This window comes from Phalangium opilio, unplaced genomic scaffold, assembly GCF_054372755.1.
Source record: "Phalangium opilio isolate 3A_F unplaced genomic scaffold, DU_Popi_V2 ptg000113l_1, whole genome shotgun sequence".
Lineage (NCBI taxonomy): Eukaryota > Metazoa > Arthropoda > Arachnida > Opiliones > Phalangiidae > Phalangium > Phalangium opilio.
In genome coordinates, this window is record NW_028324209.1 from 2,078,571 (window position 1) to 2,105,125 (window position 26,555).

A 26,555-nucleotide genomic window follows, 5' to 3' on the forward strand; every position below is an offset into this window, starting at 1 on the left:
CTTTTGTATCAGGGGATTTTAATGTTTGTAATATCCCCCTCCCCCCGAAAAAAAATAAGAGTTATATAAATTTATATAGAAGACCAAAAAATATAAAAAACGATCCTTGCAGTATAAAGTTTGTATGCATTTAAATGGTGCTAACGATCTGTAAAAGAAACGTACGTAAAGGTTCTGTTTGAAACGAGGCCATCTTAATAAAATGGCGGATAGAAAAACTAACCAAACAACCTTTACATTTGAACCCAGACAACCTTTGTTACCAGTTTTTAAAGAAATTATTCGAAATATTTCAAAATCTCTTGGAAAAAAAAATAAATAAAAAACTTCAACCCGACAAAAACAAATTTCATTTTTTTTTTCTCCAAATAAAAATTTACCTAGGAAGTTGAAGAAATAAAAATCCAAAGATTTCTTAGAAAAACATATCAATGAAATCACGCAACCGTAACCACAGAAATTTCGAGAGGAACTACTACTCATATATATATATATATGTTACATCATATTCATATCCGACGACGGTATATTTTTAAAACCCCATAAACAGGATATTTACGGTTAAAATATCCGCAATAATATTTCCTATAAGGTAAAAAGTAGAAAAACTTTACAGAGTGAATACAGAAGTCATCTTTCTTTGTACAGGGTGCAAATTTTCCCTAGTCACCAATAAAGTTGCGAGGATAATTTGTACGGGGTTTAAAAAGGAACCACCAAAGCCATTGATCACCGCGGACTTACAAAGAATGGGTTCTTAACCCATTACGTTAAATGGTACCACGAAGCGATATCTAGTTCATTAGGGAGAAGGTATAAGATGCACGCCATAGTCCCAGTCCCCCTTTCAAAATACAAGGGGGGACGTAAAAGGAGGCCAGGCTATTTCGCCTCTCCTCAGTCGGAAAATACGTAATATTCGTCATTCGCGTCGCGCTGACGTGAGTTTTCAAGAACCAATGGGATGCATGCTGGTTGTAATTTAGAGGCGGCGGGGATTAACTCCGGACCTACGTTTGGACTTGGGATAAAGCTGGAAATGTGGCGAATATATACCTTCTCCCTAATAAACTAGATATCACTTCTTGATGATACTAATGTTCGAAATGTCGTACCAACAGCGGTTACCAAATGGTTCATTTAGTTTCAATTCAATTAAAGTTATTGCAACTACTCCATTTAATTTCTCTATACTAAACCCCTAAGTTGAAATTACCCCTGCATAACACTAACGCGTTAAAAAGAGTCTCAGCATCTAGACTGGTCCCGTGTCCCCCCAACATAACGCATTGTACATCCCTTTAATAACAATGCTTCGAAGTCACCTAGCTTGTATTAACAACGATACTTCAAACTATGGCCTTCTAGACTTCCCCCATTGAGACATCAATGAAAAAAAACTTGGAATTACAGATTTATAATCTAAATATAATGGCGATACGTTCGAGTCAACTTGTAGATAGAATCTCATACTACCCTGTTCTGTTCCAGAAACGAGACCATTTCCGGGATGGGGTTGATGTAACGAAATTTTAGATGGTACCACCACGCATAGTGGCGTTCGGCAGACTAAAGCGAATCAATAATTTCCAATTTGGAATTATATAAGCTAGTACAGCACGAGGGCTATAGTTCATAGCATACGCGAGAATTGATGATGGTTTTAATTTATTGGCTATAGAGGATACCGTGACAAGTATCTCAAGGCCTGCATAGGGGCTCCATCATTAAAATGGTGAGCACCCCCCCCCCGGGGCCTCGACTATAGCTATAGAGTATAGAATTAAACGGTTATCTAATGAGGGCTTTCAAAATTTAAGGGTTCATACGATATTTACAAAGTCAATGGACCCTTTTCAAAACGGGAGGGGGGGGGGGTTTGATTTAGGACTAAAACGGCACATTGAAGCCGGTAAGTGGATACAAAGACATTAGATAGGGCTTGATGTTACCAGTCCTTTAGTTTGAAGAAGCCATAACTAGAGTCTTTGCTGTCCATATACCCATTAATGTTTCGTCTCAAAATCTTTTTAAGTAGGAACCAAAAGGGGACAACTGGTGAAGCAAAATGACATCTTTAATATATAAAAATATCTTAAATTGACACAAATGACGTATTTTCCTGTCCTGTACCACAAATTATATTATGGGTTTTTGCTTCCAAATATTTGTAGGAACCCTGATACAAAATATTTGCCTAAATATTATAAGTCAAAATTATAAGGGTTCAAATATTTAACTACTATCATCACGTGACCTAATATTCTCCAGGTCTTAAGTTACGGTAGCTATTTTAAGCATGAATAAACAATTCTTTTTTTTATATGGGAAATATTTGAATAATTAGATTAAAACGGGGGTTTCCGTTCGGTCATGCGCAGTATGATAAGTACGCATCGTTGGTTAAATATAAACAATATGGGTTATTTTTCATCCATGGTAATATTTTGTTATTTTAAAGGGATAACGAAATGTACGTAGAATTTAAGTCTTAGATTAAAATCAAGGTCGAATTTTTATGTTTTCAGACTAGAAGGATTGATACCATTTACACCAGGGGGCCAAGTAAATGGCTGGCGTAAATGGTATCAATCCTCCTTTTCAGAAAAATATGAATTAAAAAAATTACCAGCGATAATTTTCAATTCAAGAAAACAAAATGATTAAGAAAAATAGAAAATTGAGTAAAAAAGGCTTTTTGTGACTCATAATTTATTATTAACCAAAAAAACATTGTATTTATCATTGAAATATACGCACTAATCTCAAGGAGGAATAAATAAATAAGTTTGGTTTTTCCTGGTTGTCATTATAAACTAACATTATTTTAAGACAGATATTAATCTTTCAATCTTCCTTCCTTTATTACGACCATGAATTAATTTAAACTCCCTCGTGAATATTGAATAATAAATTACTTCAGGTAAATTTCAAGCGAAATTATGGCTTCCTATATTACCTTTTCAAATATATATCTATGATTAAAATTATCATCAAAATTTTGTAATGGGGTCAAACTAATTTCTCAACGATAAAATAACTAATTAGGATAATTCTTTGTTAATTAGTGAGACATTTTAAAGCCTTCTACGAAGTGAAAAAGCCCTATTTTAAAAATTCCATAAGTAGATCGAGATATTCGAGGTCAAAGTTCATTCCTTAAATAAATACTTCCAACCTCAATTAAGTATTCATGAGATTATGAAAATAATTCCTAACATAACAACTGATGTTATCTTCCGTTTTCCTGTCTTTCTCTCTTAATTATATTTCATTAATTATTTTAATTATACTTAAGAAATACTCGACGAAAGATAACAACATTACGTATTATTTATAATCATCACTCGGGTCAAAAGGGGCCGGCTTTCCTTTAGAAGACCAACTGGAACTTAAAGATGCAAAAAGCCAGTTAATTCAATTTGGAAGGGGGGACCTTCCTCCCCTCCCCCTCCTTTTAGGGATTCTGATCGCAGTTGGTTTATTTTTTGTTGGAGGGTAACTTCGCTAGCATCCTTTGATCCCAGAAATTTTGGCATAACCCCAAAAATCTACAGTAAAAGGGATAGCCCAGGCTGAAGGACCCTTACCAAATTTGTATTGATTTCTATTGGTATGTTCCCCAATTCATCAATATTCCTATAGTTGATCATAATCTTTATGAACTAATATTTAATTTGATGGTAAAATATAATAAATTTAGCATGAAATTAGATTTAAGAATCGTAACTTAAATTTGGAGATGCGAGTCGGGTAATTTACCGAATACCGCTGTACCAATTTATCACATACTGTAATTTAACAATTACTCTGTATTCACCATGGTAACTAATAATTTATGTCAAATAATTTTTGTGTTTTCTAAAAAAATAGCAAGAAATATTTGCTAATTTTTAACTTTTTCTAAGATATATTTCCTATTTGGGGTCCGAAAATGAATAAAACAATGAATACAAGGACCCCCAAAATATCTGGGGCCCCTGGGCATCAGTCTTACGCTTAACGGAACATTGATTATCCACAAATAATTGCCCATTTTCAATAAATTAATAACACACTTCAAACCTTAAGAAAAACAACTCAACTTCTAAAAATAAGTTAAAACTCACGTTGTAAATTGAGGAACAAACTGGATATATTTATAATTTTTAGATCCCCGTGTTGAATTCAATTAGTTTCTTTTGGTTTCCCGCCGCGGTTATTTAGGTTAGAATTCCAAAGCACAAGCGAACGCGGATCTCGATTACTCGCGCGTGGTGGTCAAAAAGTTTTGTAACGAAAAAAAAAAACAAGCGATTCTCGCGAAGCCTAAACGTCAGAATATGTTATTTGAATGAAAACGCGCTAAAATTTGGCGCGTAGAGAATGTACACTATCTTGGAGCGAACTGAGCTGACTGCTTTATCTCCGCCACGAGAAAAGGCCCTGGAAGATTTTTCTACCGCAGGTGGCCTACTTCCTCAGTCGCCCGTATAGGGGCGCCCTCTCTCTCCCTCGCGCGCACTGCATGGCGGAATCGCCATCACACAGAGTTTAGCATCGAGGTCAACATCGCCCATCTTAAAGGGAGCCTCTTGCCTCCTCTAAAGGCGCAATGAAATCAACGTCAACATCTTGTAAACCCTTTCGAGCGAGTAGCTTTGTCGATACAAAAGTAGTCCACGGTATCCATGAGCAAGAGGATAGTTAAGATTGTAGTATATCAAGGTCATTCTAAACTTAATTTCAGAAATCACTATTTAAGGCTAGGCGTGCTGCGTAAGGATGATACTTCGAGAAGTGGGCGGTTACTAAACTAAGCTCGCCATGTTTAAACCATGATGACGTCAATAGAGCTATCTCAGAAGCCTTAGTGTGACGTCATCCATGCTATTTGCCCATAGAACCATAGCGGGACGGTACCAACCATGGCCGCCCACTGCCAAAGTTAATCCTGTGACGTTTTACCTAGACACTGACGTCATAACTGAGATAGCGCTATAAATGAATAAGATACACGCTCCTCCCGAGTGTCGCATCTCACTCATCATCAGTATCCTCACGGCTTCATAAATATTCTACGTGTCGCTTCTATCTTTTTCTGATATTGTACATAGAAACATAGTTCCCTAATATTCATTATTTTATAAAGTATTTTTCAAATAATAATAATCATAAAAACATGCCATGGTTTCATAGTCCCTTGAAAGATGGTATAAGACTAAGAAATGAGAAATTTTCGTCTCGTGTAGGGAATACTTAGTCTATGGGGGTCGTCTTTAAGGATACGAGATATTATGGGGGAGCAAATACACAAGTATGGGGAGGGGAGGGAGGGAGGGGGGGGTTGAACCAAGAAAATCTAAATTAAGTTTATTTCTACGTATGAATTCTTTAAAAATAAGAAAAAAATATTCCTTACTCCGTCACGCGTGGATTGAGTTAACAAAATATGTATATATATATATTTTTTTCCCAACTAAATTTCAAAATACGTTGTTACGAGATATGGATGGTTTAGCATCATCATTTTTTCACGAACTATTTCCTATAAAGCGACAATTATTTAAACATTTGAGCACCTTACCGCGTTATATTTAATTTATTCAAACAAAGAATCATAAATTATCCCCCAAAACTGAGTGTTTTTACTCACGTAAATTTGATATGTAATATTTTTATATGAAAAATATTAAATTTTCATTTGCAATAATTCAAAATAACTAACGCGTTTTGTTTCTAAAATAAATAGGTTAAAATCTAGATTTTCATCAAATTTTATCATGAAATGAGCTAGATGAAAATGGATGAACTTTTTATATACCAAATTGTTTAATTTAGACCCACCTTAATGACCGCGTTTAAAAATAAAAATATAATGGGCATAAAAGAGGGAAGCAGTCGTTAATTTCGAGTATTTTTCCTTAATATTGCGCCATTCGCCTTTTTCCCGCCCGTTTCCATAGCAACGGCTTGTGTTCTCCGATTTCTACTCTTCCTGAAGCGCGCGCCGGCATAAGCACGAGCGGGAGATAAAATGCCGCCTAATAAAATGGTACTGTCACAAAACTCGGGGGTATTTTTCCCTAATTCGAACTTCTTAATATATATTAAATTTAAATCTTTCGACCTTACAATCAACCCCTTCCCTTTTTGACGCCGCAAATATCACGTGACAGGTTAAAAAGAAAGAAACCAAAGCCGAGAGAGAAGAACGGATTCGACAACAAAATGAAGAGGAGAAAAAAAGGCGCGAAAAAGAAGGTGCCCTTTTTTTGTTTGTTACAGTATGCGCGGCACTTTTTGGCGGGAACTCTCTGTAGTGATCTTAAATATTTAAATTGGGGTTTCTTTTCTTTTTTTTTTCTTTTTTTAAAGAAAGGGAGAGAATAGAGATGGAACGTCTCCAAATCGAAATGATGGCAAAAGCCCGACAAGAGAAAATTGAGAGAGAGAAAGAAGAAGTAGCGATTTTTTTTTTTTCGTTATTATTTCTTGATTTTTTTTCTTGGGGTAAAAAAAATTATACATTTAAATTGGGGACCAGGGTAGTGAAAAGTTTCCATTTAAAGGAATACTGAGGTGCGTTGTAAGGTTCATAAAACCTTTACAAACGCCAAAAGGAAGGGGGGGGGAGGGATATTTTTTCATGGAAAATGTCGTCCGGATTAATTTTAATAAATAACTAAAACGTTCTTGACATCTTAACAGAAAATTCGTAAGAGAAGCGAACATTATCAAGAAACTAAGAATATTCTAGAAGAATTTCGATCTAAAGTTAAAATTAGCAACTCGGAGAGATGGGAAAAAATTTTGGTATTGATTATTATCTCGCGGTAAAATTTTGAGATTCTACTCATCTTTTTTATCTTATTTTTCGTTTTTCCCCCTTTTTCAATTTTCATCCTCTCTTTCTCTCTCTCTCTCTCTCCAATTTCATCTCCATCCTCCCTCGTATACTCTAGTGGGATCGCTTTTTGAGACTAGATCATTTACCGGATGCCTTCCAAGCCCCGGAAATTAACGAATACATTGCTAGATGGATGGATAACACGGAGGAAAACGTTGAAAGCGTTTTCAAAGAGACTCCCATCTGTCTCTCAGTTCAGTTTGTTTCATTTTCCAAGCAAACTCCAAATTATTAAGAAATAATTTTAAGGATGCACTGTGTTCCAAAAATGTTGGTAATACCAGAAGTGAGATGAGACTAGAAGTAAAGAGCTCTAGCATTGGTAATAGATCCTGGCACTAGTGAACAAATTTGAGGATTTTATGCCGCTTCCATCGCGCCTACGCTTGAGAGAAAAACAACTGGTCGAGTTCCAAAAAAATTTCTTACCCCCTTCCCCTCAACCTAAAGCGGCGGAACACGGACGCGGCTCCTTGAATCTAGTTCGGCCATCTACCACCGCGAGCGTCTCACGTTTTGGAGGGAAAATTCAGAAACCGCCACCAGAGGGCCAACCGTTGGTTTGTTATCAAGAATATTCACTTTCGCCGAGTGAAGAATTTGGTTACCTCGATACTTCTAGTCTCATCTCACTTCTGGTAATACCAAAGTACAGTGGATTCTGAGGGAGTTTTTGAGTCGAAACAGTTCTTTGACATTTTGCCCTATAAAGGACACCGTTATGGTTAGAGTGTTTTACCGATGTCCCTTTCATTAAATTAGCATTGGCTTTCAGTTTCTTACTTAAATTTAAGGGGTCACCCGTAAAAGACATCAATAATAACTTAAGGCAAATGCCATGGAACATTTTCGACTCAAAATCGCCCATAGAGAGCTTTCAGTTGGAGGAGAAGCTGAGTCTTGTCACATAATTTACGCTGCAATATTGGTGGGTTTAAAGGCCGAGTTCCAGCGAAAAGGGTTCTAGCGAACTGAAAACCAAGCATCGAGACTAACAATGGCGCGACCATGCCGATTTTCGAATCCCCGCTGGGTCAAAAGATGGAAGGGTTCTCGCTAACCGAAAGCCGTGCAATGTGGTTCTAGCGAACTGAAGATACACAATAGACATCCTTTTAAATTTATTTCCTCTCGAATTTTTAATTTCCCCTGAAGGAAATTCTCGATTGTGTATCTTCAGTTCGCTAGAACCGCATTGCACGGCTTTCAGTTAGCTAGAACCCTTCCATCTATTACCCCAGCGGGGATTCGAAAATCGGCACCGTCGCTCCATTGTTAGTCTCGATGCTCGGTTTTCACTTCAGTTCGCCAGAACTATTTTCGATGGAAGTCGGCCTTTAAAGCAGGAATGAAGCTGAGACCACCCAATATGGCTACCAGAACAAAGGTAAGACTTCGGAGGGTGTGACGTACTACTATCCCATCCGAAAGCTCTCTATAGAACCCACCCAAGTACTTTTGGGAACACCCTGTATATCTTTATTTCTGACGTAATTATTGATTTGTTATTGCGCAATAATTAATTAGGTTTTCTTGTTTATCGTTAATTAGTTATTAGCCGAATTAAATATGGCGCTAATTGAATGCGCGGATGCTCCGGAGAAGCTAATTAATTCGTGGAAAAATGTGAAGTTTGATTAATTTTGCGAAATTTTTAATTTCTTAATAAAAGAATTTATTTTTTTATAATTAGTCAATTAGAGATTTGGAAATTGCGCTTCAAGAGAAATTGGACCAGGCTTCGTACCATCTATTATTAGTTAGTGAGATAATTAAGTTTAAATCAAAGCTCCGACCGTTCACACGAGGTTTAGTGTGAACCGGACCCGTTTGGAAATGGTAAATTTTAACTAAGTTTCCTTGTCTGACAAATTTCAAAGAATGCTAGCGAATTAATGGATTCCTCCACCTTCACGACTCACGAGTCTTTGACGTCCGATGACGTATCCATTTCCATTTGGGCTAACATGACCCAAAACCCGAGATACAAGGGTCACAATTTTCAAGAGTTGGGCTATAAATTCGAAATGCCAGAAGAATTGGTTTTGACCCCGTGCGCTGTCAGATTCATGTACACCAACTTCGATCACTGTTCAAAATATAGCAGGGTCACGCAAGAAATATTAGACGCAGGTAAAAAGGTCAAACACCCATCCTTGTTCGCACTACCTTAGGTCAGGGCTTGGGGAAATTTGATACCTTTGATGATACTTAGATTATTCCGTGGAAAATATAGATTATCATGGTTTTTATTTTGATAAAATAATTCGTTAACAGCAAGAAAATGCACAATCGTATTGGTGAAATTGTATTTATAAAATGACTAGCTAGGTTAATGAGGGGATAAAATTAAGCTAAGTTTGAACGATTCCATTCTGAACGAAGCCTAATTGTAATCTTATTTGGTAATTAGCGCCTGCACCACCACCATCCCCAGAAGGGGGCGAATCGATGCCCGTCATATTAGACCCGGAAGCTTACGCGGTCATTGGGGGTTTAATACATTGCGACTTAGTCTGGTTGCCACCTCAAGCGGTATACAGCGGAGGATGGAAAATACAAGAAAGTATTAGCGCTAAGCCTAAATATCGAATTTTCAGGGGAGAATTCTGAAATTCTCATTGCCATTAATTAGTCGAAACTCCGGCCAAATTATCCCACGTTGGCTACAGGGTTGTGGTAATTCCCGCCAAACCTCCACCCCCTGGAATGAAGCCGGCGGAAGCGGCTGAATACACGGAATCGGAAGTCAGGAGGTACGATCAGGAAATGGCTAAAACCGTACAAGTTATAATGAAGTAAGTTACTCGCTTTAAAGTTAGTTTAAATCCTAAGCCTTTGCCGTCATCGATTGATTATTATTAATATATCTATAAATTCAAGGCTTCCCAAGAACGTGATATATTTAGACCAACCCAATCCGGCTTTATGGGACGATGAAAATAAATACTGGACAACTAGAAGTATTTTCGATGGAAAATACGAAGAAGGTAAAATTTATAAATGCGAACAAAACCCTCCCACTAAAAAAAAAGAAGTCTGGAACAAATGATCATCGTCAAACTAACAAGTTTAAAAGAACCCAAATAGGACGTTTGAGAACATTGAATCATGGATAAAGAATGCGCGTGAAGAAATTCGTTTTCACTCTACAGGATAGGCAACTCCCTATCTCGGGCGACAGCTTATTCTGTATATACTCTGTTACAATATCGGTTGTCAGCACGCGCAAAGCTGTTTCTCTATGTAACGTAGCTTTGCACGTGCTGTCAAGAGACAAAAAACTTCAGGATCTTCAGGATTTAGAATATCCGCGAGTTTTTTAGCTCGAGTGCACGGACCTCTAGGCCTTAGTTTCAAATACGTGTAGTAGGCTATAGGTAATTTCACACGTATTTGAAACTAAGGCCTAGAGGTCCGTGCACTCGAGCTAAAAAACTCGCGGATATTTTAAATCCTGAAGATCCTGAAGTTTTTCGTCTCTTGACAGCACGTACAAAGCTCGGTCTCTATGTAACCTAGCTTTGAGCGTGCTGACAACCGATATTGTAACAGAGTATATACAGAATAAGCTGTCGTTCGAGATAGGGAGTTGCCGATCCTATAGCGTGAAAACAAATTTCCTCACGCGCATTCTTTATCCATGATTCAATGATAGAATGATCACCAACGCACAGGGGTGAGGTCGCTTTCTTAAACGGAGCCCGAGTTCTCTACAAGCAGAGGGCGGCTAGCCAACTCGCACTGCCTCTAGCGGTGCCTCTTGGCGCGAGGCAAATAACCCAAGAAGGCGTCCTCCCTTCCCGTGTCGTTTGCTTCTCTGTTGGAATTAATGGAATGGCATATTGGCAAGTAAAAGTACGAGCCAAGCCTAATATTGCTATTCATATGTTCTCGGCTATTAATATGGGTTCTTGATAGCGTGGAGTTACGTAATAACTTTCAATTTTTAAAAAACCTCCCGACGTTAATTTCAGACAAGGGTTGCCTATCATTCAAACTTTGCGAATTTGGAATACTCGGTGTTGTCCAAAGAAAACATCCAAACCTTCCATACCAAGTATGGATTTTTCCCTCTCTCTCTTTATCCCTTCGCTCTTGAGCCTCCCTCCTTTCCCCATCATCCCTTTCATCTTCCCCCCCCCGATCCCCCGATTTTTTTTTACGCCTAAGAAGGAATTCTTGGATAATAAATAAGAGCTAGAACGGATGGTGAATATTATCTTTCCTTTTGCCTTTTTCATCCCGTCCCCCCCCCCCTTCTCCCTATAACCTCACTACGTCAGTCCTGGGTTCTAGAAACCGAGGAGACACCCGATGATGGGAGAGTGGGTACCCTATCAATTACGGGACCGCTAGTTCATCTGGTCATTCTAATTAAAGACTCTTTGTGCAAGCTGAAAGAGTTGCATTACGGGGACCAGAACATTTTCGGACTTTTCCCGCATATTGGTCAAGATTGGAAAGTGGCCAAGGGATTACTAGGGGTAAGTAACGAAATAAGCCAGAAAAAAAAGATGCATGGGGATACTATGGAATAAATGGATGACAAGTTTGACCAGGGTATGTCTAGACTCTAGAGGAAGTGCTCTGGAATTGTTCTCGAGTAACCCGAGGGAGTACCAACGTGCACTCTCGAGTCAAATATTAACACTTTGGGTGGTTTAGTCTGTAGATAGACTAGAATTTTAAATGAAATATATGGGTATACCTTATCTCCTTAATATTCCTCTGGCGTTTATTTTAACCAGAAAGGTGGACCAGTTGCGAAACTTATTCAAATAGGGCTAAGGTCGAGCCTTTTGAAACTATTTAAAGTTGGTGTAAATATTTAAAAAAAGGCAAATGTCCAACGTCACGACTTTCGTTCAAACTTTATAATATATCGCTAGGTATTGTTAGGTTATCTACGAACAAGTCCCTAGGCTACGAAATTTCAAGAGTTAGTCGCGAAAACTTTTCAAGAAAGTAAGGGGATCGATAAGTCAATATGTGTGGTGATGTAGCTTATTTTCCTTTAAAAATATATTAATTATCGTTAAAATAGTCATTAAAATGTTTCAGGAGCTGGCCAAAATTGGAATTAATATTCAACCCGAAGGCACGGCTCATAAATATATCGGAATGGAACCAAAGGTTCTTGTTTATAATTAATTACAAGTTTCATTTTCCGTTTAATTGGGGTTTAACTATTTAGGAGTCGCCTATAGAAGCTTGGACATATCATTGTTTGGCTTTACTAGCTTGGGTATACACTTTCTCTTTTAGTAGATGGAATAGTACAGCGGGAAACGATTGTATCGTTTTCAGATGTAGTCAACCTAGCAGTGATCCAAATAAGGTAAATAATATGGTCTCGCGTTTGTTTTAGGTCTAAATTTGCTTTACACATTGCCATTGTTTCCTTAATTCAATAATATTTGTTTGTTCAACAGGACCCGACGGATTTCCTCGTTTCGATTAAAAAAGATCGTTGTCACGAAGTGACTTGCGCGGACGTAAATCAAAGCTACGTCGAGGAAATTGTTGATCCAAATGCCGTAAGTATAATCACGTCACTTGCAATCTAATTAATCATTAAGCATAGCCACCGCTATGTCCGACGACTCAAGTGATCCAGGTGGCTATGCACAAAGTCATGAGTTCATGACCTATGAATACGAGAGTAGCATCATCTAGGGGCACGGTAAAAGTAAAATGGCTACCGTCCCAAAGCCAAGGCTTAACAATATTTTAGGCAAAAAAAAAAAAAAAAGCTATTTCAATTTTAAAACTAATTTTACGGCTGAATATTAATTGAATTTAATAATTGAGCCCCTAATTAATGAAAATTAACAATATTTCATACACTTAATGCAAACTTAACTCGCGAAAACCTTTTGCCGGTTGTAGGCTTGTAGCAGGTTCAACCTTATGAGTTTAAAACGTAAACTTACATCAAATGTTCGGAAAATCCTCCAGTTCTTTATTTTGATTGTATTTAAATGCTTCCCTCGTCGATGACAGCCAAAACAACATTAAATACCGATTAACCCGGATTTAACTTCGCGTATTACCCGAAACCGGAGTAAAACAAAGGATACATTCACATCACGCACACTCTATCCGCCATTTTAAACTTTTTACGCGGTTTTTTTCCTAACAGCGAATACAGCACCCTCTACCCAGTTTTCGCGCCATTTTCAGAGCCCGCCAAATTTGAAATACGTTATTGTTACGTCATTCTTTGTCGTATCAAAATCATAATGCAAATATCTAAATATATTTAATAGTTTCACGGCGATTTATACCATTTAATCCTGGATAAAAGTTCAGAAGAATTAAAAAAGAAGTTGAAAACGGCAACACCCGAATTTTACAATAGTGTATTTTCATTGTTAAGCCTAACAAGACTTTGTAGCTTCTCTTAACTCAGGAAACTTAAGTTTTACCTAAATTATTGTAAATTTTAAAATAAATAAAAAACCCCCAATAAAATCGGTGGAATAAAATACAAACAAGACAAGTTTGATCTATTTTTTATTGAACTTCTTAAATTTCTTTTTAGGCCTATTAGTCTTACCGCTACCTCCTTCCTCCAATAAAGAATCATTTTCTTCGACTTTTGTAGCGATTCTGGTTTAAATACACAGTTAAAATCACTTAAAAAACCCTTTAATATAAAAATCTTACGTTTTGATGGTAACAACACTTTTTCCGGGCCTTTGCAAAGCGGATTCCCAATCATCTTCCGAACCTTTAATGGCAAATTGCGATAAATTAGCATCGATAACCGCCTTCTTAGGTGGGTTTAATATCTTCTTTGACGCTTCCTCCTGTAAAATATACATATTAATCTAATATATAAAATTTAAATTTCTCAACTTACCAACTCGTCGTCAAGTGACACGGCTAAGGGCTCCATTAATTTTGTAGGCCCTGTTGGTTTAACCAAAGTTTCCTCTACAGATTTATCAACAATGGACTTCAAATAAGTCGTGATTCTTCTAATAACTTTGTTGTATAAACCCAACAATTGCGTGGCGGGCAAATCTAAATCGGAAGCAACTTCATCCACAGTTTTATGTTGAAGTCCCAAACTAACTAAAATGGCTGACTGAATAGCGGAGAGACTAATTTCGCCTAATTTATCGAGGAAATATAGTCTAGCGACTGTTGGCAATAAATCCATGATTAAATGATAGTCGCACATATTTTGGCAATACATTTCTAAACGTTTTAGATCGTAAGCGGTGAAAAACATATCCAGTTCAGATTTTGTTAAGTCTACGTTAAAATTGATTAATTAAGAATTAAAATTAAGCGTTAAATTAGCTCACTAACCTTTCTTCACAGCTTGGGAGCTGAATTTGTTTTGCAAAATCCCTAAAGCAGTTTGAGCTTTAAAGTTCCGAAATTGAAAAGATAGTAAAGATAAAAATCTGCGTCTAAAATCAGACCAAAAGGCTGATAACCATTTTCCATCATCACTAATACGATTATCTTCATTTAAAAGCTTTAACATGATGCAACTATGTTCCCCAGTAAGATCATTCTACGAATAACAACAATCTAATTCAGTTACTTAACTTAATTAACATTATCACTGCCAGAAACTTACAGCGGTTTGACGTAAATAAACTGGAACATATCCGGCTCTTTTCCAAAACTTTAAGAGTTGTCCGGTTAATCCAAAGGAAACTCCCAAATAATCCAATCTTTCCGGTTTCTTTTCATTTAACCTCAGTAAAAGTGGCGGCAAAGCGCTTCTAGGTTTCACCGTTTCTTCCAAAAGCGCCACTTCCATATCATCTACAGTTTTGATACCAGATTCTTCGGTAGACATTGGTTCATCTTCATCTAAACTTTTAGTTTTTCCTTCGTAGAAATCTTGTAGAAGTTGTAGGGCTCTACTACCGTATCCCATCTGAAACGAAACTCGTTAGCGACGGAATTTATTAAAATTAATCAAAGGTTAATTAATACTTTTTGATAATCAGGGTGTGTCGCGATTCTGACGATCCTAGCACCTGATAGACTTGGAAAATCGTGATCTTGAAACTTTGAACAGATAATTACGCGTTAACTAACTTAATTACTAAAAAATAATAGTGGTGCGCGAGTACTTGTTAAGTTCAAGTACTTGGTTCAAGAAAAGATGAACCAAAAACTTCAAAACGTTATTCGCTTACTTGTTGAGAGACTGTCCAAGGTATTAGATCACCCGATGCTCTCTTTCCTCTAGATAAACTTTGAATAACTGATGATTTTGATATTTCTCCTTCCAAACAGACCTGAATAACGCAGAGAACTTGAGGGAGGGATCTTGTATCGGGTGGACAAGGAGGTAAAAGACAAAATAAATGATGAGCGGGCGCGTCAGACATCATTTGAAGATCGTTTGGAGAGTTTTTGTAATGAGAAGCGACATAGAGGGCCATCAAATTTTGCAAAAACATCTCGGAAGCAGCGTGAAAGCTGAATAAAGTGTCTCTGTTGATATAGAAGAGTTCGCAATCGGCTGGTAAAGGACATCCCGAACTAACCGCGGTGACTGTCGCGTTTAAACACAAGAGTTTGTTCAACCAGCTTTCAACGTCATCTCCGTTTTTATAACGAATTGATTCTTCCAAGGTTATTTCGTGAAGAACTCGACCAGTTGGAGTTAAAGTGGACGCTTTCCCTTTCTGCGTCGTATTTGTGAAGGTTTGCTCTCGAAGTTGTTGAATTAGTTTCAAGGATAAAGATCGTCCCGTTCCTTCATAGCCATTAATTGTTGAGGCCATGAAAACTAAATACGGTCCTAATAGATTCTTCACCAAAGGCAAAGGTATAGCCGCTGCTTCGTCAATAACAACAAGCTCAGCTTGTCCAAGTTTATTGGCATCAGTTGGGTGAACGTATTGAATAGTTTGACGATGATCTCTGAATACATTCACACGAACTACAGCTTTGTTAAACTCTGGGTTTGTCGATTGAACTATTTCATAGTCCAAATGTTCCTAAAGTAAGAACAAATTAACTGAAACCAAAGTTGAAGGAAAAGCTCAGGTAACATAACAAATTAATATCTTAAAAGAATGGCCTTATTATAAATATAAAAGGAAGAATATTAAACAAGAAATAAATAATCTAGTTCTTATTACAAAATGATTGGCATTTAATTAGTCTTAAAAACGAGGACTACTGCATCGCCATTGGTTTAGTGGCGTCTGCTAGCCAGAACCCCATCCCACCCCACCTCTGTCAGCCTGTGAGAATTCAACCAATCAGGCAGGGTTAAAGGTTTCGATTTAGCAGACGCCACTAAAGCAATGGCGGATGGCGCAGTAGTCCTTGTTTTTAAGACTAATTAAATGCTAATTATTTTGTAATAAGAGATCATTTATTTAATATTTTTCTTTTAAGGTATAATGTCATGTTACTTAAAATTTTCCTTTAATTTGATAATAAAGACTTACTTGAAATTTAAGGGCATCAAAACCTTTTAGAATGAATTCAAACAATGTCGTCAAGTTTTCAGGGCTTGGTGAAGTGACAAAAATGTTTGAATAGCCAAAACCAATAGCAGCGGCTATAGATAACCCTAATGCGGCAGACTTTCCTCTACCTCTTGCCGCAGTTAAGGTTATAGTACTCCTAAGAGTCTTTTCAGATATTCCTTCAACAAATTTGAGGACGGCTTTGGCTTGGTCTAAGGTTTTGCAACAAGAGACGAGGGAACCAACGGGTTGAGTATCCTGCAATGATTCTTTCAAGGTAGCTAACTCCTTATCCTCTTTTGTTAAACTTTCTTCCTTCGTTTTAGGTACAACTGGGATTATGTTAGCCACTTCCGAAGAAAGAGGTAAAATATTCAACTGATCGTCTACGACTAAACATTTCTTGCAAGATGAAAGGGAAAGGATGAAACGTTCATTGAATCTTCCCACTACTTCTTGATGAGCTTCAGTTCTATAGCGGCTATGTACATCCTAAAATACATGATTTTTTTTATATTAACAGTTAACTTAAAAAAGTTAATATCAATGTACCATGCTCAGTGTGTAGAGCTGTTTCAAGGAATTTACTGTCTTTAAAAGAACAACCACCATTCCTCCGCCTTCAATTGTTTCTATTGTTCTGGCCAATAAATTTGGGGTCATAGCTTCAAAATCTTGGAGTACCAGCATGCCATAGGTGTTACCCAAGATTTTATGAGTCTCACTATACATTAAAACACATTTATGATTTTTTACTACCAAACCATTTAATCTAAGAATGCTTACTTGTAATAACAAAAACGAATATTGGTAGCCGATATAAACAAGTCAAACGGTTCATCTTCATTAACTTCGACTTTACCACCTCCACTCTTCATTTTCTTTTGAAGAAGTCTCATGCGTTTGTGTCTATGCCTATAAACATTCAACTAACGTCAGAAGGGGATAATAGAAGAAGGATGACACTCTGTATCCTCTTGATACTTTACTTATGTAACGTCATTCTTCCCAGGCTCACCCTTTTAGTTTGCTTTCACGCTCATCAAACTTCAGATGGGCATCGCACCGTAAGGTGAATTTTATAATTGTTTGGCACTAAATCCCCAGCAATCAACCCACAAACCTCATCATGAGGTGGGACAAAAATCCTCAAACGCGTTTTGCAAAATAGTGAAGCACTAATAGAGAAATGATGAGGGAACTATTTACCGCGTATGTGATTCGGTTTAGTAACCTTGCTCCAAATGTTCCGATGTTGGGAAGAATGACGTTACACTTACACCGCTTTGTGGTACACTTCTCTCGAAGAGAAATATTATATACTTCTGCTAACGTTAAAGATATCCTTGGTTTATAAATAGGTGACAAACTTACGTGCTAAAGCCCAATTTATCTCTATAACACCATAAAACCGTGGGTCTAGTTTTAACAGCCGCTTTCGAAAGCATATGATGTAAAATGACCACCTAAAATTAGTTTAAATTTAATTACTTAAAGATATACATAGGTTAGGCTTAGTAATTATATAGTGTTTTACCTGGTCTCGGCCTTTATCACCAACAACAACCAAAAAAGATCGATGTCCCAACGCAACTCCATTCTCAATTAATACCCTAATTCGATTATCAATCTTTTTACGTACCATTTTATTTAATTTTAAGTCAAAATTAGACAAATTCTCAAAAAACACGTGTAGCACGATGCTTTCCGCCGAGATTTTCAGTAAGCAGACGAAGGAAATCCTGACGAATCATTGGTTCATGCCGCACACATGATACAATTGATTATCCAATCAAAATACGTAAAGGCAAAAAAAGGCAGCCTGCATTCAGGGGCAAACGTTCCCTCGCTATTCCTATGAGCGCCTGTAAAAGTGTTTCACCTCGCATACACCAGCACCTAAAATTCGAATTAGTTCGTAAAAACACGGATGTGTATTGTAGAAGGAGTAGAGACTAGGCCTCTAGGGCCTAGACATAAGCGTACTAGTGCTCCGCGCACAATTTTCGCGCATACCGAGCCAAAGTAAACAATCTCTGACGTCACGTGTTTTAAAGAAGGCGTCCGTTTTCTTCTTTCCCGGCTTAATTCTTTGAATATTTTCCATATTATAATTAATATAAATAGAAATAATAGTAAAAATAAAAATTTAAATAAGATTTGCAAACCGTTGAGAAACTCCCGTCACTCGGAAGTCGATACACAAAAGACCGAGGCTTAACCCTCCTGAACGTTGGTAGCTCGCGGCCATCTTTATTGTTTACATTGGCTCGCCTAGGTTTGGAGGGAGGGTCAAAATTCATACCCCCTTTTTATGGACAAATAAGGTCTAGCTTTTTTTACTAGAGGGGAAGATGGACCCTAAAAGGCACACGTTACACAAGAGCACACTTTTCACAACGCCTAAAAATACCTATTTCGCATCGCCTTTCAGAAGTCGTTTTTTATCACAATGCAATATGCCCCCCGCACATACTAAAAACTTATAAGTAAATTTTTATCACACTGCTAATTCCCGCAAATACAAACAATTAACATAAGCATTAAAGTAAGCACTGAAGTAAGTCAACCAACACAGCCGGTACACACTTATTTTAATGAAATCAACAAAAACATGAAGGAACGAATTTATTTTACTAAAATCCTAAAAAAAAACATCATATTCCCAGAAAGACCGAAGCTTAGCGTAAGTTTTGCAGTAGGCTGCGGTAGCTGGAAATCCGGGGCCGCGCCGGCACACCTTCTTTTCACAACCGGTACGGGAGGGACTCGTTTCCCCGTCGACTCCATCGACTCAAGGCGGCGTGCCAAGGCTTAGAGAAAAGGCGCACCTTTTCAGCTTCGAGAATCTAACGCCAGGTAGCGCGCTCATTTCACTTAGACCAATGGGGTAATCAGCCACTCTCAAACGCCAAATTTAAATCGTTCAAACTCATTTTTCAAAGTAAAGGAACCAAATAAAAAAAAAAAAAAAAAATTAATGTTTTTCGCTTATTTTACGCTTCAAGTCGTTCTTGTACTATCCCATCACACCTGTCTTTTCTTTCACAACCTCTTCCGATACTAGCACACCTTTTTCATTTACTCCCAGCACACCTATACTTTCTTTCACAACCCCTTCCGATAGCACAACTGGCACACTTTTTCTTAAACTATTCCAGATCACCTGTCTATTCTTTCACAACCCCTTCCGATACTAGCACACCTTTTTCATTTACTCCCAGCCACGGCCAAGTTGGCCGTGGTTCCACGTTCCCGCTTTTTTTCAAATTATCTTCGAAATTTTAAACCAATCACGATCTTATAATTTTTTCGTCCGCTAGGGCGATCAGGCTGACTGTCAGATTTTTTTTTTGCTCCGTTTTATTAATGACGAGCTAGGGCTATAAATAGCCATACAGCTTCAGATGCTGCTGAAGTTTGTTTAATAATTTAACGAAGTAACATTTAAAGTTAAGCGTGCTATAATTTAGTTTGTTTAAAAGACGTCGTGTGGCCCCGTGGGTAAGTTTCATAAGTTAATACTATATAAAGCGGCGGATGACTAAGCCAAGGCTTCGGTGGCCCAGATGAGATGATTGTTTAATGTTTACTTGTTTTGACGGTAAATAAGCAACGTACTTTTTAATATCAGTCAGATAGGGAGAGGGCGTTTGTCAGGGAGGGAAAGAACATCCGACGTCATTTTATACCTCTACTTCCAAAATACAAAGTATAATTGATGTAATATATAAGACTGATCAATTATTAACAGTAGTTAATAATTTCTAGGAGCTTTTTAAAGAGTTTGTCGAAGACAGGGAATGGAGTGCCATCATAGATGAATGTGATCCGGAATTTATTCCAACCGATGGAGAGTTGTTAGGACTCCGAAACATACATATCTTTGGTCTAGCAAATATTTTGAGAAGACCAATTATTTTGTTAGATTCAGTGGCGGGTATGCAAAGTTTGGGGGATTATTCTGGTAAGAATTTCATAGAAAACGCCGCGTAACCAAGTGTTCATGAAATGCAAACACTATTTAGCTTCATTCTTGCCCGCTTTTGTCGAGCCTACTAATTGCAGAGACAAAGACGGAGTCTTAAACAAGCCTATCTGTATCGCTTGGAGTAATTCGGCTCGAAACCATTACATTCCTTTAGTTGGAATTAAGGAAGGTGGGGAAGCCATTGTTTTTTTTAAGTGGCAGCCATAAAATTGAAAATGCTATCATTTTTGTCAATAGCTCCGTTGCCAAAACTGCACAGAAGCCTGTTACCTAAAGCTTGGGGAATATTTTTAAGTTTTTTAAATTAAATTTTAAGTTTTTAAATTAAATTTTAAGTTTTTAAATTAAATTTTAAGTTTTTTAAATTAAATTTTTAAAATTAAGTTTTTAAAATTAAGTTTTTAAAATTAAAAAAACTTTTTATCATTCCATTAATTGTTTTGCGTTAATTTAATCTTTATTTAAATATTATTGTTTCAATTAATTATAACTTTTTATCATTCCATTAATTGTTTTGCGTTAATTTAATCTTTATTTAAATATTATTGTTTCAATTAATTATAACTTTTTATCATTCCATTAATTGTTTTGCGTTAATTTAATCTTTATTTAAATATTATTGTTTCAATTAATTATAACTTTTTATCATTCCATTAATTGTTTTGCGTTAATTTAATCTTTATTTAAATATTATTGTTTCAATTAATTATAACTTTTTATCATTCCATTAATTGTTTTGCGTTAATTTAATCTTTATTTAAATATTATTGTTTCAATTAATTATAACTTTTTATCATTCCATTAATTGTTTTGCGTTAATTTAATCTTTATTTAAATATTATTGTTTCAATTAATTATAACTTTTTATCATTCCATTAATTGTTTTGCGTTAATTTAATCATTATTACTATTTTTTAATGTAATGAATTTTAATGTAAATTGCCACCTAATGGTTACGTAAAATATTTTAAATTTAATAAACTGTTTAAATTTTTAAGCCGTTGCAATTGTTTAAATTTGTGAATAAAATGTTAAAGAAGGCGTCTTTTAGTTTCAGTGCATTTTTACAAACTTCCCCCGTCAACAATAAATAAGCGTTTTAAAAACTTAATTCGTAATTCTCCAAAGTTAGCTTAATTAATTACTTTCAGACAATTAATTACTTAGCCCTTTGAAACGGGATTGAGAGGAATTAACAAGTATTTGGCTTGCAAAGTTGATACTAAATAGAAAAGTAATTACATTATCCTGAAGAAATTTTATCAAAAGTGTATAGATAGAAAAACCAAAAGTGCACATCGTTGAAACTCGCTCGCCCCTAACTCCTTTACCAACAGAGGAATCTGCTTTTAATTACCTATCGAATGGGCTATAGCGCTTCTAGTGGATCCAGACTTACGAGCCTCGCTTAATTACTGGGCCCCCGTTTGTCGTAGCCCTAAGTTTTTAGTATGGTTGGATGGGGGACAAACTGGACCATAACATGCTCAAAGGAGATCCCAGTATCTCTTGTAGAACGAGAGTTATGAGCCTACAAAGTTCAGTGTTAAAATCATAAGTAACATAATAACAATAAGTGAGACGATACCATACGTTGACGAACATTTTGCTTAATATCTCGGCCCCTGTTTGTCGTAGCCCAATGTTCTTAGTATGATTGGATGGGAGACAAATTCGACTATAACATACTCAAAGGACATCCCCCTATGTCTAGTAGAACCAGAGTTACGAGACTCTAAAGTTGGGTGTGACGCTATTTCTATGGCATGTTTTTGAATATTTCGCTTAATTTCTCGGCCCCTGTTTGACGCAACCCCAAACCTTTGGTATAGTAGGATGGGGGACAAAATGGACTATAACATACTCAAAGGACATCCCCTATCTCTAGTAGAAACAGAGTTACGAGCCTGCAAAGTATAGTCTAAAGCATTTCCTATGGAGGGGTTTGTTTCTTTACGTTTTGCTCAATTACTCGGTCCCTGTTTACTCGATCCCCAAGTTTTTACAGTGGTTTGATGGGGGGTAAATTGGTCTATAACACACTCAAAGGACATCCCCGTATCTCTAGTAGACACAGAGTTACGAGCCTGCAAAGTATAGTCTAAGTTTTTTGTATGGTTCGATGGGGGGTAAAAATGTCTATAACATACTCAAAGGACATCGTCGTAGCACTAGCAGAACATGAGTTACGAACCCCCAAAATTGGGTCTAAGGTTATTCATAACGAGGGGAACATTTTGCTCAATTACTCGGTCCCTGTTTACTCGATCCCCAAGTTTTTATTATGGTTGGATGGGGGGTAAAAATGCCTATAACATACTCAAAGGACATCGTCGTAGCACTAGCAGAACATGAGTTACGAACCCCCAAAATTGGGTCTAAGGTTATTCATAACGAGGGGAACATTTTGCTCAATTACTCGGTCCCTGTTTACTCGATCCCAAAGTTTTTATTATGGTTGGATGGGGGGTAAAATGTCTATAACATACTCAAAGGACATCGTCGTAGCACTAGCAGAACATGAGTTACGAACCCCCAAAATTGGGTCTAAGGTTATTCATAACGAGGGGAACATTTTGCTCAATTACTCGGTCCCTGTTTACTCGATCCCAAAGTTTTTATTATGGTTGGATGGGGGGTAAAAATGTCTATAACATACTCAAAGGACATCGTCGTAGCACTAGCAGAACATGAGTTACGAACCCCCAAAATTGGGTCTAAGGTTATTCATAACGAGGGGAACATTTTGCTCGATTACTCGGTCCCTGTTTACTCGATCCCCAAGTTTTTACAATGGTTGGATGGGGGGTAAATATGTCTATAACATATTCAAAGGACATCGTCGTACCACTAGCAGAACATGAGTTACGAACACCCAAAATCGGGTCTAATGCATTTCCTATGGAGGGGTTTGTTTCTTTACGTTTTGCTTAATTACTCGGCCCCTGTTTTGTCGCAGCCCAAAGTTTTTAGTATGGTTAGATGGGGGGCAAATTGGGCTATAACATACTCAAAGGACATCCCCGTATCTCTAGTAGAAACAGAGTTACGAGCCTGCAAAGTACAGTCTAAAGCATTTCCTATGGAGGGGTTTGTTTCTTTACGTTTTGCTCAATTACTCGGTCCCTGTTTACTCGATCCCCAAGTTTTTACAATGGTTGGATGGGGGGTAAATTGTTCTATAACACACTCAAAGGACATCGTCGTAGCACTAGCAGAACATGAGTTATGCACCCCCAAAAACGGGTCTAAGGTTATTCCTATGGAGGGGAACATTTTGCTCAATTACTCGGTACCTGTTTACTCGATCCCCAAGTTTTTATTATGGTTGGATGGGGGACAAATTCGACTATAACATACTCAAAGGACATCCCCCTATGTCTAGTAGAACCAGATTTACGAGACTCTAAAGTTGGGTGTGACGCTATTTCTATGGCATATTTTTGAATATTTCGCTTAATTTCTCGGCCCCTGTTTGACGCAACCCCAAACCTTTGGTATAGTAGGATGGGGGACAAAATGGACTATAACATACTCAAAGGACATCCCCGTATCTCTAGTAGAAACAGAGTTACGAGCCTGCAAAGTACAGTCTAAAGCATTTCCTATGGAGGGGTTTGTTTCTTTACGTTTTGCTCAATTACTCGGTCCCTGTTTACTCGATCCCCAAGTTTTTACAATGGTTGGATGGGGGGTAAATTGGTCTATAACATACTCAAAGGACATCGTCGTAGCACTAGCAGAACATTTGGCAATTAATTCTGGCAATAATGCTGTTCTAAAAACTCATTAGCTCTAGAATTGGCTGTATCCCACAGGGCTTCATCTTTCTCTATTCGTTCAATGTGGTGATCTACAGGTGTCCACACGCAGAAATCTGCGTAGCTCTCTCAGACAAGAACATCCGCGCTTGGACCTGGTAGTAATATTCGTGTTCTATATTCAATTTAAGACAATCAGGTTTGCTTTCTAGACAAAAAGTCTCGTTCACCTCCTTAACTGATTTGGTTCTCATTGAATAGGGACACTTTATTTCAACAGGGAGAGAAAGGGAGAAGCGGCCTAATGCTAACAGAACTCGTATCTAGCGGGTAGGGGTTGAAAACGGGGGTATGAAATACTGTGTTCTCTCTCTCTCTACCTTGGGTCATTCGGTGGATCATTGAGCATGCGCGAATAGTCGCTACATGAGATAAAAACTTTGGATTTTGCGCAGTAGCGCTCGCGGTGGCCCGGGCGATACTACCCCCGTTGGCTGGGAAATTTACTTCCCCCACCCAAAAGAGAGACACCTCGCGCTATTCACGCGGCATCTCCCTTTCCCCTTTTCCACAGCATTGACATTCTACTAATCCATCTGGTGATGCCCCAAGGTGTGGATATTTAGGATTTAAAAAAAGGCCTGACTCTTCGAACTTCAAATTCTGATGTTTTTCTTTCATTACAGTTAGATAAACCTTTTTCATTGTACGTTCGTGATTTATTCCCCAGTCAGTAGCCTCAGAACTGAATGACATTTTCCCGGGGTAACATATTGTTTCAATTAAAGAAACCGAGGGCATTGAAGGATATCTGCATGTTTGACACGCTTTTCGTAAATTTGACGCGGTAATTCTGCCAGCTCTAAATCTATGCCAACCTTTAGATTTAGCTTGAGATTTTGTTTCCATCTGAACTCTTTTGGCTCGTTCTTCGGTGAATGATACTTCTACTACTTCTGAATGGATTAACAGTTCCCCAAATGATAATTTTGATAAATGTTCTTTATAAAGTTCCGTTAAAACTAATGGATATACTTCCTTGTTGATGTAGGTTGGAATAGACCATTCCATTATTGACATGGCTGAAGAGAACTTAACAGGGGCTAGAGGTGTTTTGAGAAGCACCGCTAGAGGCAGAGCGAGTTGCCTAGCCTCCCGCGTTTAGTGAACTGTGGCTCCATCTGGCGTTGCCTCTTAGCGAGTCGAAAGACACCTCTCCGCCCCTGCAGGTTTGTTTCTCTACAAGTATTTACAGGAATGGTCTATACATTTTTCATGATACTTGGGAAGAACCCTAAAAATAGCCAAGTTCGGGGATTCGCTATGAATTTCTTCCCAAAATTCACTCATTTCTGCTAGTGGTACGACGATGTCCTTTGAATATGTTATAGACATATTTACCCCCCATCCAACCATTGTAAAAACTTGGGGATCGAGTAAACAGGGACCGAGTAATCGAGCAAAATGTTCCCCTCGTTATGAATAACCTTAGACCCAATTTTGGGGGTTCGTAACTCATGTGCTGCTAGTGCTACGACGATGTCCTTTGAGTATGTTATAGACATTTTTACCCCCCATCCAACCATAATAAAAACTTTGGGATCGAGTAAACAGGGACCGAGTAATTGAGCAAAATGTTCCCCTCGTTATGAATAACCTTAGACCCAATTTTGGGGGTTCGTAACTCATGTTCTGCTAGTGCTACGACGATGTCCTTTGAGAATGTTATAGACATTTTTACCCCCCATCCAACCATAATAAAAACTTGGGGATCGAGTAAACAGGGACCGAGTAATTGAGCAAAATGTTCCCCTCGTTATGAATAACCTTAGACCCAATTTTGGGGGTTCGTAACTCATGTGCTGCTAGTGCTACGACGATGTCCTTTGAGTATGTTATAGACATTTTTACCCCCCATCCAACCATAATAAAAACTTTGGGATCGAGTAAACAGGGACCGAGTAATTGAGCAAAATGTTCCCCTCGTTATGAATAACCTTAGACCCAATTTTGGGGGTTCGTAACTCATGTTCTGCTAGTGCTACGACGATGTCCTTTGAGTATGTTATAGACATTTTACCCCCCATCCAACCATAATAAAAACTTTGGGATCGAGTAAACAGGGACCGAGTAATTGAGCAAAATGTTCCCCTCGTTATGAATAACCTTAGACCCAATTTTGGGGGTTCGTAACTCATGTTCTGCTAGTGCTACGACGATGTCCTTTGAGTATGTTATAGGCATTTTTACCCCCCATCCAACCATAATAAAAACTTGGGGATCGAGTAAACAGGGACCGAGTAATTGAGCAAAATGTTCCCCTCGTTATGAATAACCTTAGACCCAATTTTGGGGGTTCGTAACTCATGTTCTGCTAGTGCTACGACGATGTCCTTTGAGTATGTTATAGACATTTTTACCCCCCATCGAACCATACAAAAAACTTAGACTAT

At 37.6% G+C, this 26,555-nt stretch overlaps 4 protein-coding genes across 5 annotated transcripts in view; 2 read left to right on the plus strand and 2 right to left on the minus strand.

Annotated features, from left to right (window-relative positions):
- LOC149623260 (uncharacterized) overlaps window positions 1-12,999 on the minus strand; it is a 60,728-nt gene extending 47,729 nt beyond the window's left edge. Inside the window, exon 1 of one of the 2 annotated variants that reach the window (XM_089853337.1) lies at window positions 12,826-12,999. The gene's annotated coding sequence lies outside the window, so the exon portion shown is untranslated. Of the gene's footprint in view, window positions 1-4,109; window positions 4,409-12,825 lie in introns of those variants that run through there. The other variant, XM_089853336.1, reaches the window with a different exon arrangement.
- LOC149623261 (dynein axonemal intermediate chain 7-like) lies at window positions 5,873-13,385 on the plus strand. The gene is made up of 17 exons (XM_089853341.1): window positions 5,873-6,034; window positions 6,159-6,243; window positions 6,358-6,443; window positions 6,691-6,795; window positions 6,945-7,082; window positions 8,441-8,515; window positions 8,583-8,648; window positions 8,770-9,022; window positions 9,303-9,455; window positions 9,525-9,687; window positions 9,773-9,879; window positions 10,867-10,949; window positions 11,176-11,376; window positions 11,954-12,025; window positions 12,087-12,230; window positions 12,325-12,429; window positions 13,162-13,385. Exons 1-17 carry the CDS (start codon window positions 6,017-6,019, stop codon window positions 13,297-13,299), a joined length of 1,992 nt encoding a protein of 663 aa, XP_089709467.1. The 5' UTR covers window positions 5,873-6,016; the 3' UTR covers window positions 13,300-13,385.
- A 6-nt stretch (window positions 13,386-13,391) lies between these two features.
- l(1)G0020 (RNA cytidine acetyltransferase l(1)G0020) lies at window positions 13,392-18,730 on the minus strand. The gene is made up of 13 exons (XM_089853339.1): window positions 18,367-18,730; window positions 17,888-18,249; window positions 17,725-17,816; window positions 17,137-17,265; window positions 16,903-17,074; window positions 16,330-16,842; window positions 15,061-15,870; window positions 14,855-14,929; window positions 14,490-14,795; window positions 14,213-14,423; window positions 13,758-14,155; window positions 13,562-13,704; window positions 13,392-13,504 (listed from the first exon to the last, which is right to left on the minus strand). The coding sequence occupies exons 2-13, from the start codon at window positions 17,993-17,995 to the stop codon at window positions 13,402-13,404; spliced, it is 3,060 nt and encodes a 1,019-aa protein (XP_089709465.1). The 5' UTR covers window positions 17,996-18,249; window positions 18,367-18,730; the 3' UTR covers window positions 13,392-13,401.
- Window positions 18,731-19,327: 597 nt separating this feature from the next.
- Window positions 19,328-21,391, plus strand: LOC149623263 (deubiquitinating protein VCPIP1-like). The gene is made up of 5 exons (XM_089853348.1): window positions 19,328-19,854; window positions 19,985-20,062; window positions 20,122-20,317; window positions 20,379-20,510; window positions 20,579-21,391. The coding sequence occupies exons 3-5, from the start codon at window positions 20,293-20,295 to the stop codon at window positions 20,647-20,649; spliced, it is 228 nt and encodes a 75-aa protein (XP_089709474.1). The 5' UTR covers window positions 19,328-19,854; window positions 19,985-20,062; window positions 20,122-20,292; the 3' UTR covers window positions 20,650-21,391.
- Window positions 21,392-26,555: the final 5,164 nt, after the last annotated feature.